The sequence below is a fragment of the Hemibagrus wyckioides genome, linkage group LG11 (assembly GCF_019097595.1).
Source record: "Hemibagrus wyckioides isolate EC202008001 linkage group LG11, SWU_Hwy_1.0, whole genome shotgun sequence".
Lineage (NCBI taxonomy): Eukaryota > Metazoa > Chordata > Actinopteri > Siluriformes > Bagridae > Hemibagrus > Hemibagrus wyckioides.
Genome location: NC_080720.1, coordinates 11,512,088 through 11,526,458, shown reverse-complemented (window position 1 = coordinate 11,526,458; position 14,371 = coordinate 11,512,088). Strand labels below are relative to the sequence as shown.

Below are 14,371 nucleotides of genomic sequence, written 5' to 3'. Positions count from 1 at the left end.
AATTATGAGTGCAATACAGCTGCAAGTTAGTGTCAAATCTTAAGCATCCGAAGGTGACTGGATGAATCGAACACAACAGGAAGTCATTTGTGTGAAATCAACATTTTGCACATGTTAAAATTAGTATACGGATATTGTGCAGGTCACAACTGGGTTATTTATATTCCCTAATATTCTGTGAATGCTCATTACAATTACGATCTTTGAATGTAATATTGAATTTATGCTCTACCACATTCTCAGATCTGAATCTAAATGCTCAGAAAAGCTTCAGGACAGAAGACTTCACGCTTTCCAGTTGCTTGGTAACATGACATGTTCCCTTTTCTTTGTCTTTTAAACCAAGAAAGACAAAGAGGAAAGTCTGGTGTATAGCTGCACCGACATAAGCGATAACGCAGACGTTCATCATTATGTGTAGCTATATTTATTCTGTAGCTGTTTATTCTTCAATAAATACATGATTGTGGTATAAGAGGAATAAAGCACAATCAGGACACTCGATATCACTGTTACAACCCTGAAGCTGATTATTTTCCTATAACAGCACGTCCTTTTGTGGTTTGTTCCTCACTGTTTTCAGAAAATGCTAATTTGGTGCATGTTTTTCCAGTCATGCCAGATTAATGTCATCTTTTACTAGTGAGTTTTACTGGATAATAAACATAACTTTACAGGGTGTCAGTTAACCTTTCCATAAAGGCACACGTAGGTATGCAGTCACTGACTAAAGCCTGTGAACAATTTGTTAGCTTTTCTCTACCCAATTTTTCAGTGGATAGTGAGCTTATTAGCTGATTGTTGTATCACTTTTAGCATTGCATTGACATAGTTGAGCCCAAAATACACCTAAGCTACATATAAACTCATTTTTCTCATATCCACACAGTTCCAGTTACCATACATTTCCTGGGTCACACAGCATCTAATTATGTAAGAGGTCATTTCATAATAAAAGTCTTATTTAATATTTTATTGAGTAATTTGTAAGCAGTCTGCACAAAGAGTTTGGTCTGTGTTGATTATGTACAGTCATTCTACGGATTCTGGCATGTCTTACATCCGTAGCACACTGGACAAGAGTCTGCCTACAGCACTCATATTACTGGTACTTCCTCCAGCAGAATGGGATTGCTGAAAGAACCAGGAAAGGAAATTCATTTTGCGTGGTCTGCCGAGACAGTGAGTAGGGATTGCAAATTAGGTTTTGGGGTTTATTGTCTTGATGACTTGATGTCACTGGCACACAGCAATTCCTCAGTGTACTAACTGCACACAGTTTCGTGAGGTACAGACATCCTGTGATGTTTTATCATTTTGATATGTTACTCCATGATATCATAACCAAACTTCCTAAGCTCTTTATTTACATACTTCCTTACCTACATTTTTGCATATTTTTACTAGAGATAGGCCAGTACTATGTTATGATAAATCTTCTACAATTCTAAAATTTTCTACAAAGTAATATGGGTTTGAAAAGGCAACCATCTCTCTGAAATAGTTACTGACATTCATCCAAAGCACACAGCAAATACACACATTTGAAATCCAGCTACCAGCATGTTTTTGGGAGGTGGGAGGAAGCCGGAGACGCCAGAGAGAATCCACATGGACATAGTGAGCACTGAAACTGCACAGACAGTAACATGAACATGAGCGCAGAATTTAACAAGGAACCCTGGAACTGTGAAGCATCACTGCTACCAGATTTCATTTACATTTCTGGCATTTGGCAGATGCCCTATCCAGAGCATCTTACATATCATCTCATTTTATTCCACTGAGCAATTGAGGGTTAAGGGCCCAGCAGTGGCAGCTTGGTGGACTTGAGTTTAGTTCAGACTTTCAATCAGTAGTCCAACACCTTAACCACTAAGCTACCACCTCCCATTGTTTTGTAATCGTAATTGTTTTGTCAAGAGTGTAACCACTAGTAATATTTTATTATTTTGATTCATTTAAAAGAAAGACAAATTTGGTGATGCTCAGCCCACCATCATAATGCTTCTCTGACTCTATAGTGTACTCAAAGCAAATCATTCCTACTGAGAAAAAAATCCACCCACACTAAGAATAAATAGAATGATAATTACTTATTAATCTTGCTGGAAAAAAATGGAAAGAAACTCTAATTAGATTTCAACTATAAATGACGATTCTAACAGCAGCTGTTAACCGTTGAATCTATTTCTAAATGATTTCCAAAATGTTTTCGTAGTGTGTTTTGTGCCACAGTCCATTATATTCACAGATCATAACATTATGAGCACTGAGAGGTGAAGTAAATAACACTGATGATCTCCTCATCATGGCACCTGTTAGTGGGTCTGATATATTAGGCAGCAAGTGAACATTTTGTCCTCAAAGTTGATGTGTTAGAACCAGGAAAAATGGGCAAGTAAAAGGATTTGAGTGAGTTTGACAATGGCCAAATCGTGATGGCTAGACGACTGGATCAGTGGTCAGTATCTAGCAAAAGTGGTCCAAGGAAGGAACAGGGAGACAGGGTCAAGGCTGGCCCATGTGATCCAATCCAACAGACAAGCTACTGTTGCTCAAATTGCTGAAGAAGTTAATGCTGGTTCTGATAGAAAGGTGTTGGAATACACAGTGCATGATCAGGGTCAGGGCTGTTTTGACAGCAAAAAGGGGACAGGCAGGTGGTCATAATGTTATGCCTGGTCAGTGTAAATCATTAAATCATTATCATCAAACCAAAGAAACCATTGTAGAAATTTAATGGAATCTGGATACTTAATAATGTCTTAATGTTTCCTGTTGGTGTCGATACCAACATGTGATCAAGTTGCTAAAGGCGTTCCATTAGTCTTTAATGGTATCCAATAGACATAACATGACACCATATTTCCATCACAATTATCCAAAACACGGTTGACGGTTTGTCTTTTATTCATCAGGGGAACAATGGCATATCTAAGTAGTTGTGGATGTTCTAAATTGAACAAACAAACAAACAAACAAGTGGTTTAAAAACACTCACATATATGCTAGACATACAGATGTTAAGCCAAATCCAGAAACATCCTTCTCATCTTCAGATTATACCTAGACATGTGACAAATGTATAAAATCTGTATAAAATTTTAAAGATGCTTTTAAAGCATTTGCGTCACTTCATTTTAGACAGAAGCGTCTCTCTATTTTCACAATTTTAGATTTTTCAGTCAGCACTATACTGAAGTCTCCCCCTGAAGCAGAGATTCTCTAACTTGTAGAAAACTTGCTTTTGGGTAGCCTTCAAAAGCGTGTAAAAGGGGAAGAAACTTAATTTTCCATTATTTTGACAAAAAGTATATATTAAATAAAATCATCACCCGTTTAATAAGAAGGGAACATTTATGTTAAGATGAGAAATATGTCACTGCAGGAATAAACAGCACACCTGTTTTCATGTGCATAAAGTGATTAACCTGGCTTGATTTTGGGGTTGGCGCGCCCTCTTGCGGACAAATTGTGTCATGACAAACAGCTCCAATTATCTTATACAGTCTGCATATTTGCGGCGCTGCGGCCTGACTCAAAATATAGTAAAAGTAAGCGACGTGTCTTTTATTACAGGTTAAAATTAACAAGCATTATGTATCCTTTCGACAATAACCTTGTGTAATGTCTGAAAATACATAAACTGTGTTCTAACGTTTAGATCCGTTGTAGTAAACACTACTAATGTTAGTTTTCAGGACAGGCCTTTAAAGTGAGTATACTGGTGCTAAATTTTGAGATACTGACACATTGGTGCAGGTTTATATAATAAAAAAATGGTTAAGAGTTCTTTACATTTTAAAAGGTCAAGGCAAAGGTGCTATTTCTTTAAATTCTTTCTGAAAGTTTAATCAGGTGTTGGATTCTACATAGCACCTTTAAGGATTTCCTCTAAAGGACACGCTGAAGAACACTTTATTGGCCTAGATGCCAGTGGATTGAATGAAATAAAGCTTCTATGTTGGTTTACTGGTATGAATAGTTTTCCAGCACACTGTGTCTCTATGCTAACTGCTCTGATTGGAGTCATCAGCTGATGATTTAAGACAGGTGTGTTGGTTTGGGGAGAAGCCAGCAGTGCATTGTGGGATTCAAGTGAAAGAAACAGTTAGCTGTTGTGATTGTGTTGAATATTGCTGTTTATGTAGCTCTGAGCTAACCCTCTGATGAGTTAAATGCCTCTGCTTTATTGGACTTTTTGATTGATTTTTTACTGTTTGGCTAGCTAAGCAGCGTCCTTAACTCATGTTAAGCCCTGCTGGTAAGATCTTGGCCTAGATGTTTGATGTGAATGTTCAGAAGCTAGACAGAGTCAAATAATAATACATTCCTGTTTTCTTTAGATCAGTAGATACTTGATCCAAGGTAAAGGGTAATGATGTCTGGCAATTCAAGAGGAAAGATCTCTGAAATTGCTCCAAGATCATTTGAAGAGTCCTATGGTCTTTTTCAAAAGTAGGTTCTTTGCCCCTGTGTTTTGTTAATAAAAACATCTTACAGTTGTGGAAATGTTATATTGTGAAAGCCAAATGTTTAATTTACGTTTTTTAAGATATGCAGATGGAGCATCATCAATATTGTCAACACCTTGCAAAGATGCAGGCAAGGCCATCTGTCATTTATTTATCTCACTCGCTTTCTTTCTCACACATGCAGAAAGTTTACTGTTGCCATTTTAGTTACTTATCTTTATTGTGTACTGATCCAGTGTCTGGTATTATTACGGTCTTATATGTATTTTTCTTGTTTGAGCCACTGACATTTCTACGTTTATTATTATTATTATTATTATTAGTAGTAGTAGTAGTAGTAATAATAATAATAATAATAATAATAATAATAATAATAATAACAATAATAATAATAATAATACATTTGCATATGGTCTTATGTGAGAGAAAATTATGAGCAAATATTACCATGGCAATACATTTTATACAACTTTTTTTAACAATGCAAATTAGTTGTGAAATTGGGATGATGCATATTGATTTGTATTGACTTTTAAAAATATATATATATATTGCCTTTCTCACATGCAAGGTTGCTTTATATGTATATCAATGAACATCATAAAGATCTTTGTCTTCTCTTTCCATTAGAGGAGTGTGATGGTTGGCAACAGTTCAGATTGTTCCCATCCAGCTCTTCTGAGATAAGGTGAGATGGTCATATTGTCAAATCCTGATTATTATTTAGTTCATTATTTATTTTGCAGGTTTGCAGTAATATGGCCAATATTGTTTTTCATTCTGTTTTTCACACACTTCCCTCAGCTACGGTTCCTATGAATTCTTTGGTCTTGGAGCCCCAAATGCTGGACATGACGGAAGTTCCTGTGATGGCACACAGACCACTGGTCTGATGGATGATATGCTGTTAGACTGCCGTTTGCCTTATCTAGGTTCCTCTAGGAGGTCCAGGTCCCCATTTTCAGACAGTGATAGCAGTCAGTACACCTCCTTCAGTGACATCTCAAGCTCATCCACTTTATTTGACACACCATGCACGAAGCCTAGACCCATTGGCTCGCGTGGGAGAGGAGGAGATACTGCTGCAATGTGTAGAGCGAAAAGCAGAGGGGTGAGTATGATGCTGTGAAGAGAGAGAATGTAAAGCTGCAGGAACAGATGACAAAATCAACCACACGTGTGATTCAGTGTTGTTTTAGCCAGTAGAAGAATCTAATCAAGTATAGGAGTAAGTATGAAGCTAGCCACATTTTAGTCTCCTTTTGCCCAAGGTTTTTCCAGGTCATCGTTCTTTTCCTTTTTGGCCACTGGATGCCTTTATACCATAGATTTGTCATGTGATCTAATAAAAAAGATCCATTCGACTAATCATGCACAGGAATATATCCGTTAAGGTAGTGGCTTTTCATACATTTCTTGCTCACAGGTTGAAAAATGTAGAATCAATGAGGCGTCAAAGATATAGGAAGAACTCCGTAATTGTATACCTGCACAGTCTGATAGAATGGATAATAAGTGTAGATAAAATGTAGGGTTTTGTACATCTCATCAGATTTTCAGGTCGACAGGTGCCAGTAACATCCAGAGCTTTTATTCTAACATGGCTACACCAGCATCTCGCGGTACAAAGCGGATGCTGATGGCTCCAGTTCCTCCGAGCAAGTTTGCCAAGAAGCAGCGGGTTGAATTGAGCATCAGGGCAGGTGAGTCTGCGTGTTTGCTGTTGTACTGGATTCAAGTTCCTGGATACTTGAAGTGCCCATTCATTCAAAGAGTCATTTAAAGAAAGTATAAACCAAAAGGTTATCTATTAGGCTTAAATTTAATGGGCTACAATTAAAGACCACATCAGGTTTCACTTCTGTCAGCCAAGAACAGGAATCTGAGGCTAGGTCAATTGAAAACTGGTCATTTTTATTTTTTCTTCTGCTGTCCAGTTTGTGTAAGTCATGATGACAGCCATGGAGTGAAACCTGATGTAGTCTTTGATCCACCTGAAGGTTCAATGTTTTGTGTATGATCAGATGCTTTTCTGCTCACCACAGATGTGTTGAGTGATTGTTAGTTACTGTTTCATTTCTGGTAGCTCAAACAAAACTGACCATTTTCACTGACCTCTTTAATTTAACCAACAAGGCTTTTCCTCCTACAGAACTGCTATTTGTTCAATGGTTTTTTTTCTTTTTCTTACACCATTCTGTATAAACTCTAGAGCCTTGTGTGTGAAAATACAAGGAGATCAACAGTTTCTGAAATACTCAAGCCAACCCACAGTGATCACACTTTCTTCACTCTAATACTTGTGGTGAATGTAAACTGGAGCTTTTGTCCTCTAACTGTATTGTGCTGCTGCCACATGATTGCCTGATAAAATGGACACTTGTTTTAGATATTTTTAGACTCAAATGTGTTGTATTAATATTTATTTCCTCATTTTTCCCATTCTAAGGACTGAATTTTTCAAAGGTATGTATAATGACATTCCTTTATTATTTCTTATTCTTGTTACATGTATTTTTGTTTACTTTATTTATACATTTTAAAGGACAGTCATATTTCCTCTGATGGAAAGGATGTGAAAGGAACAGAAGCTGGTATGTAATGTTCCATGTTCTCTGGGGTTGTGGTCAATTTCATTGGACTACTTAATCCAGAAGTGCTAAAGTGATTCATATTAAATGATTGTAAGATGAAGTTAGCACTAACTCCTGTGCAAATCAGGGTGTTCTACTTAGGTATTCCTCTTTAATCTCTACATTTTATTTTGGAAATTGTTTCAGTTCAGTGTTTATCCCCTCACTGTGTGTTCTGTCATCAGTGGAGGAGAAGCGTGTTCGAGTCAGAGAGAAGAGAAGACGTAGACGAGAGAAGAACTGTGAAAAATATGGAGACAAGCACAGGTAATAAAAACTGAGACTTGGTCATGGATTTGATCTTAGCTTATTGAGTACCTCCTGAGTACCCAGCAAAGTTTGTGCTATAATTGAGTAACACACTAAATGCTCCAGCCCCAAAGGTTTAGTTTATGTTTTGGGGGTTTAGTTTTTGTTGTACTGTTGTACTCTACTGCTTTAACATCACCTCAATCTCACTTCATTGTTCACTGTTCAAAAACGATTTGTTTCTCTTTAGATTAGCTTTCACATGTGCCTTTTGTAAATTTCGCACGTTTGAAGACAAAGACATTGAGAAGCACTTTGGAAGCACATATCACCACGAAACACTGGACTACATTCGAAGACAGGCCAAGTTTGATGACCGGGTCATTAGCTTTCTCCATGTAAGAGTCCTTTATTTATATATATAAAAATGCTGTAAAGTAAGAATGCTTTAAACAAATAGGTTATTAGTTTATCAATTAACAAAGTGGAAAGTAAATAGAACAGAAGAGAAATGAAAATGAAATCAATATTTGGTGTGACCGCCTGCAATTCTTCTAGGTACACTTAGACACAGTTTTTGAAGGATCTTGGCAGGTTGGTTGTTAAAAAACATCTTGGAGAACTATCTACAGATCTTTTGTGGATGTAGAATGCTTCAAGTCTTCCTGTCTCTTCATGTAATCCCAGACAGACTTGATGTTGAAATCAGGGCTCTATGGGATCCAAACCATCACTTTCACGACTCCTTGTTCTTCTCTACTTTAGTTCTTAATGGCATTGGCTATATGTCAGATGCCTCCCTGATGGTGTTGCATGATGGATAAGTATCTGCCTGTATTTCTCAGCACTGAGGACACCATTAATCCTGACCAAATCTCCAACTCCATTTGCAGAAATGCAGTTCTAAACTTGCAAGGAACCACCACCAGGCTTTACTGTTGCCTGCAGACACATCATTGTATCGTTCTCTAGCCCTTTAGTGAACAAACCGTCTCCTGCTACAGCCAAATATTTTAACTTTTGTCTCCTCAGTCCAGAGTACCTGCTGCCATTTTTCTGCACCCCAGTTCCTATGTTTTCATGCATATTTGAGGCACTTAGCCTTGTTTCCACATTGGAGGTATGGCTTTTTGACTGCAATTCTTCCATGAAAGCCACTTCTGGCCAGACTTCTCCAGGCAGTAGATGGGGTGCACCCGGGTCCCACTGGTCTCTGCCAGTTCTTTGCTGATGGCACTGCTGGACATCCGCCAATGTCGAAGGGAAGTAAGCATGATGTGCGTTTGATTTGCTGCATTAAGTTTCCTTTGCTGACCACTGCGTCTGTGGTCCTCAACATTGCCCAACAGTACATCTAATAACATTAAAAGTATGCTTTGAAATCTTTGCCCAGAAGAGACCTTGCATATGCAGTATAACTACCTTGTGTCCTGTTGCTGTGCTCAGTCTTGTCATGGTGTATGACCTGTGACATGAAACTGTCTTCCACAACCTCACCTTAGTAGCAGTGTTTGGCTGTTCCTCACCCAGTTAAAGCCTTCTACACAGCTGTTTCTGTTTCACTTAATGACTGTGTTGCAACCTACATATGAAATTGATGACCATTAGCACCTGCTTGGTATAATTACTCTGTACACTTGCACAAAGTCAGGGATATTGTAAGACCAAAGTGTGCAAGTGTAAAAACTGATGCTTGTTCTGAGTTCGACACACCAAATTTTGATTTTATTTAGTATTTCCGTCTGTTCGCTTACTTTGCAGTTTGTAAATTGATAAATAATAGACAATTAAAATATATATATTTGAAAGCATTCTTAATTTACAGCATTTTGTGACATGCTGAAAACCTTTGCACAGTATGTGTTTGTAATTTATTTTTAGGTAATCATTTGTATGTAATCGTTTGATCTTCTTGTTGTTTTTGCCAAAGGACTGCATGGTACACAAGTTTCGTAAGACAGTGTCTGCTTTGTGCAAGCTGCGCAGCCTTTCAGAACAGAAAGTGAACCAGAAAGTGATGGAAGGTAGGGTTCCTTTAATTTTTATTTCTTTGAAATTAAAAAAGTTTCTTTAAATCCCTCCATCACCTTCCTCCAAAAAAAGACCAATTTCTTGTATTTATTAAGAATATGAAACAAGAAACAGATTTGGAATAAGAATTCCATGGATGGACTTAAAATGCCCTTATAAGATTTTGGTGTTTGTGCTTTAATAAGCTTAATAATATTCTAGACTGATGCTCCCTAATTCACTTTCTCTGGTCTAGTAATTATAACAGAGCAGTTGAATTCACAAATTAATGCCAGGAGGTTTATATTAATGCACTTCTTCTAATGCATTAGAATATCTAAGGCAAATACATTGATTGATTTAATTTAAAAATTTATTATACCAAATGTTGATTATGGTAATGCTTTTTACCAAAAAAATGTTTTTTTTGTTTATTTATCCATAATGGAGGGCACATCAATGCTTTAACAGTCAACCTCAGTACAAGGGTTTTTGCCCTTTACACTTTTTTTTATTTATATTTTGGGGTTGTTACGTTCTTGACAAGACTAGACAATAGACTGGTGAGGGAACCACTGTTTATAACTTTTATAACACGAGGGATAACGGACAAATTTCCGTAACATTAAATGGAAATCTAAACTGTTTAAGTGCATAAAGAAAAGCAAAATAGCAAATAAACACTTCATTATGTGCTTTTATTGAAGAATACCTCATTGGGCAATAATGGTCATGTCATACCATGTGGTTTATTTATTTTTATAATGATGCATCCCCATTGTTTTATACCTTACTTCTCGGTCCTTTTAGGATTTTGTAATTGCAGAAACTAACAAAATCAATAAAACTCTGCTATATTTGGAAGGACTTGCATTTTTTGCAATATTATGGCAGATTTAACACAGATTTGGCCCAAGATGCGTCATGTGACACACACGTTTAGCCAAAGCCCTCTTTAATTCATGTGTTGATCATTAGTACAGCTACCAAAGTAGCATCACAAATTACAGCAAAATCGAACATTTTTGACAGTTTCAATCTAAAAAAACTACACAGTCCTGGAGAGACTGACTTATTGTGAATGGTGCTCTGATGGAGTCTCTTCCAAATCTTATTCTTGTTGTACAGGGGTGACTGAGGATGACTACATGCGGAAGGTGGAAGTGGTGCACTGTATGGCCTGCAACATTTACATTCCTGCTGTCTTTGCTTCTGTCCAGCAGCATCGCCGTTCCCCTCTACACCTAAAAACCAAAGTGGTACATCCGCTATAGAGTGTGCTGCAAATGTTTAATACCATTTGGTGCCAACCATCCATTTTCAATCAGTTGAAATAAAAATATGGCTTTTTTTTGTGTTCTCTGAAGATGTACAAAGAGCAGCTGAAACGGGAGAGCGTGCTGACAGCTAAAGCCATAATAAATAATGACACTGTTAAAATCCGCTATGAGAAATACATCAAGGTGACTGATGCTCATGAGCTCATAAAAAGACATGTTCTACATAAGGTGGTGATAGTATAATGTGTTGATTTATGTCATTTTCAGGGAGAAGACCCTTTCGTAGTGGATGCCAAAGACGACACAAGCTCAGATTTGTCTGAACCCGAGATCGAAAATGAGGACTAAAAACGAACATACTCCGATGCTTGATATACACGTGTTCACTCAATCCATGTGACTGCATCCAACATTAGGATCTGTAAAGGTGTCAGATTAGCAAAAATAGTTCAGTTGGATATGGTACCTCTCAAAGTAAGTGTTAATCAATCAGTTAAACATTAATTACAGGTGTTAATGTGTATAATATTGGGAAAGAGATGGTAACTGTTAAGTAATGTTTTTGTTGAGTATTATGTATGTTTGTGTGGATTGTGTGTGGGGCAATGCATGCATTGAAATTCTTATGCCATGCTTTTTCAAACCCTTTCTTGCTAGTTTCTAGTCCCTGTAGTGCTGTGCCATTTCTGAGGAACTTTTGAATATGCCTTTAAAAATGTTTTGTGTCAGTGAGCTGTTGTATGTCCACTGTTGTATTGAAAGTACACAAATTGCCCCCCCCTTCACCCTACCTCATCTCCCCAACTCATCCATTCACTCATTACTCTTTTATATGTATCTTTGCAAAGTAGGTAATCGGTATGAAACTGCACAAGCCAGATCTGTTCATTTGCATGTATATAAGTTATAAATAAAATAGATATGAATATAATAAATTAAAAGGCTTGATACCTAACCTAAATGTAGACTGATAATTTATTCATGTGACACTAATGATTTTCATACCGATGAATCAAATACCTGCCCAGGACATACAGAGCTGTCCGTCATTTATAAATGGAAGCAGGTTTGTTCTAATTGCTTTATGTTTATTACAACAATCTGACTACCTTACTTTGAACAAAGACATGTTTTATTTATCTAGTAATATTTAGGTCAGCCACTTAATATTCAATCCACACGTGTACAATAACCGGTTTGTTAAGATGAGCACAATAAAGCACCCTTCTGATTCACATTCATGATACTCTGTGCCCATGTTAAACAAAGACTGAGGGATCTTCAGACATGCCTAACGGACTGTAATTTTTATAATCAGCTAACGCAACATGTTCCTTGCAGACTATCTCAATTTTAGATACCTCTTAGATGTAGGATTGCTTTTAGACTGCTGCTACTAAGGATAAGCCTTTAAAAAATAGACACACCTATGGTGTCTGAATCCGACATATCTCATGGTCTAAAGGGCTTCTGAGTCGCTTGCAGAGGCCTGTTATGGCAATGTCATCATACTGAGGAGTCAAGTCACCTCCTCCACAGAGAACACATCATTATTTTCTTTGCATCATGATGCCCCCTTACCCGCTTCTGCCTTGTACTATCCAGTGTCCTGTCTGAGATATCTGCCATCTTTGTGGTTCTTTCTGTTTCCTCTAATGAGACAGGAGCTCCGTGTCAAATACACATGCTTGTCAGAAGCTTACAATAGCAGCACATCTGTGTGTAGCAAGACAAGTTTGTGTCTCATGAATTCAACGAGACAGTAATCACAAAGGCTGCAGCAGTAAACAAACTTTAAAACTCAAGCCTGAGGTGATGAAATGGTGCAGTCTTCAGCTTCTGTTGTTTGGTAGGCAAGGATAGATAATATGTGTCTCGTTCAGGAAAATAGAGAAGCTAATTTGTGGCAAGAACATATTAAAGATTATGTAGCTAAAAGTAGCATATGATTTTTATTTTAACAATTGTCCTGATATTCACTGAAAGACAAAAATGGATCCGATCGTATACGTAGATTTTGTGTCATTTGTGTTTTTCTGAAAATGGATACTGTGTTAGTAGGGCATTAAGTGGAGATGGCCTGCATTTTCATTAGATCTGTTAACTAGTGTGTGTTGCCCAGAGGAGAGGAGCTGAGATTCAGCGTTGGCACTTTGTAAGCACTTGCACAGATGATGAGCAGTAATTATGCTTTAATTATATCTTTAGGGCATCTCTCTCTCTCTCTCTCTCTCTCTCTCTCTCTCTCTCTCTCTCTCTCTCTCTCTGAATCTCAGATTTATACACACACACAGACACAATCCTGCATGAAAATCCCCAACCATCTTCAAATTAAGACATATTTTGAAAACATTCAGTGATGAAAAGCAGCTCAACAAGGTCTGCTAATTGCCACGTGATCCTCATGCGGTCATTATATCTTGGCAGCTTGTGAGACAGCCGGGCACCAATTGGGCACTGAGTGGCTGTAATTGGGACAAGTTGTTGTTAAAAAGGGCATCCGTTGCTCGACTTTGACAGGCGCTTTGGCCCCGCTATTGCCTAGAGTGAGGACTCGCTTGCTCCTCCTGCTCCCACAGGCATCGAGGCCTCGTCACTTATTAAAGGAGCCTGTCACCACAAAGTGACACGTGTCATGATTGGATCTGTCTGTGTCTCTGGCTTGTTAGTACACAGGGTCTAAAAGATGACTGAGAAGACTTTTTTCCATTAATAACTGTTAGTTTTATCCTTCAGAGGCCTTGTCTTTTTGTCTTTTTTCCTCTAGTTCTTCTTCTTTGTCCTTTTGTCCTTTTACATGTTCACTCAGTCCCTTCTTCAGTATGGGAATCTTCATCTGGTTCTCAACACTCTGCGAACTCTGTTTTCTCCCTGAGGTGTTGGCCCTGTTGCTCAGGGTTTCAGAGCTTTTTTAAAGCTCAATTTTCACTCAGGCCAGTCGTGGTGTACAAACACATACACATATGATACCTTTGTTCACTTTATGCCACCCCTCGGGAGGACCAGCTCATCCTTTTAACTTTTTCCACAGGTAAAATTGCAAAGAGTCTCTCCTGGGCCTCATAGCACCCCCTCCTGAGGTAAAATCTATAATGGAGTTTGGATTCCAGCAAGAGCCTCAAAATGGACTGCTTTAATCCACATGGCTAGCACTCAGAAGGTCAGGCGAGACCACGGGAGAAAAGGGCAGAACAACACCCCATGATTACACAGCATAAGGGCACCCCACAGACTCGACTACTTTTACAAAATAACCTGTAGTTGGTACATCACGGCTTCTTAAACTTTCACATTTTGTTGATGAATTATTCAAAATGTAAACTCACTGAAATATGGAACCGACACAAGCTCAATATACTCTACCCAAAGCTCAAGGATACTCTGAGCTTTACAACTGAAGCTTTTCTTGATAGATACTTTATAGGTATTTATGATTTGTATCCATGAAGAAAGCTAATCTGGTTTAAAATGAATTGTTAATGGAGATCATGAATAACAAATTGGCATATACAATAAATATCAACCATCACGATGCTACAAATCCCTGGACTGAACATTAGAGGGCCCTCCAGTATAACTTTGCACCACCCAGATAAAAAAAAATGTTTAAATATTTGTTTCAATGTCAACTAAGCTTTATCCTTAATGTCAACTAATGCATATATCTTCACTGTAGAACATTAAGGTAAACCAAAGACACAGATGAAGGTCAGACATTTCT

General features: G+C 37.8%; 1 protein-coding gene across 1 annotated transcript; it reads left to right on the top strand.

Moving 5' to 3' along the window:
- The first annotated feature begins 4,286 nt into the window (after positions 1-4,286).
- On the top strand, positions 4,287-12,227 carry znf326 (zinc finger protein 326). The gene is made up of 13 exons (XM_058402628.1): positions 4,287-4,461; positions 4,559-4,608; positions 5,109-5,166; positions 5,283-5,589; positions 6,031-6,181; positions 6,928-6,944; positions 7,024-7,072; positions 7,297-7,378; positions 7,611-7,758; positions 9,291-9,384; positions 10,499-10,629; positions 10,738-10,833; positions 10,918-12,227. The coding sequence occupies exons 1-13, from the start codon at positions 4,382-4,384 to the stop codon at positions 10,996-10,998; spliced, it is 1,344 nt and encodes a 447-aa protein (XP_058258611.1). The 5' UTR covers positions 4,287-4,381; the 3' UTR covers positions 10,999-12,227.
- Positions 12,228-14,371: the final 2,144 nt, after the last annotated feature.

Coding starts and splice junctions, on each gene's coding strand:
- znf326 (XM_058402628.1), top strand. CDS start 4,382: ATGATGTCTGGCAATTCAAGAGGAAAGATCTCTGAAATTGCTCCAAGA. Junction 7,379..7,610: donor AAATATGGAGACAAGCACAG/GTAATAAAAACT, acceptor GTTTCTCTTTAG/ATTAGCTTTCACATGTGCCT. Junction 7,759..9,290: donor GGGTCATTAGCTTTCTCCAT/GTAAGAGTCCTT, acceptor TTTTTGCCAAAG/GACTGCATGGTACACAAGTT.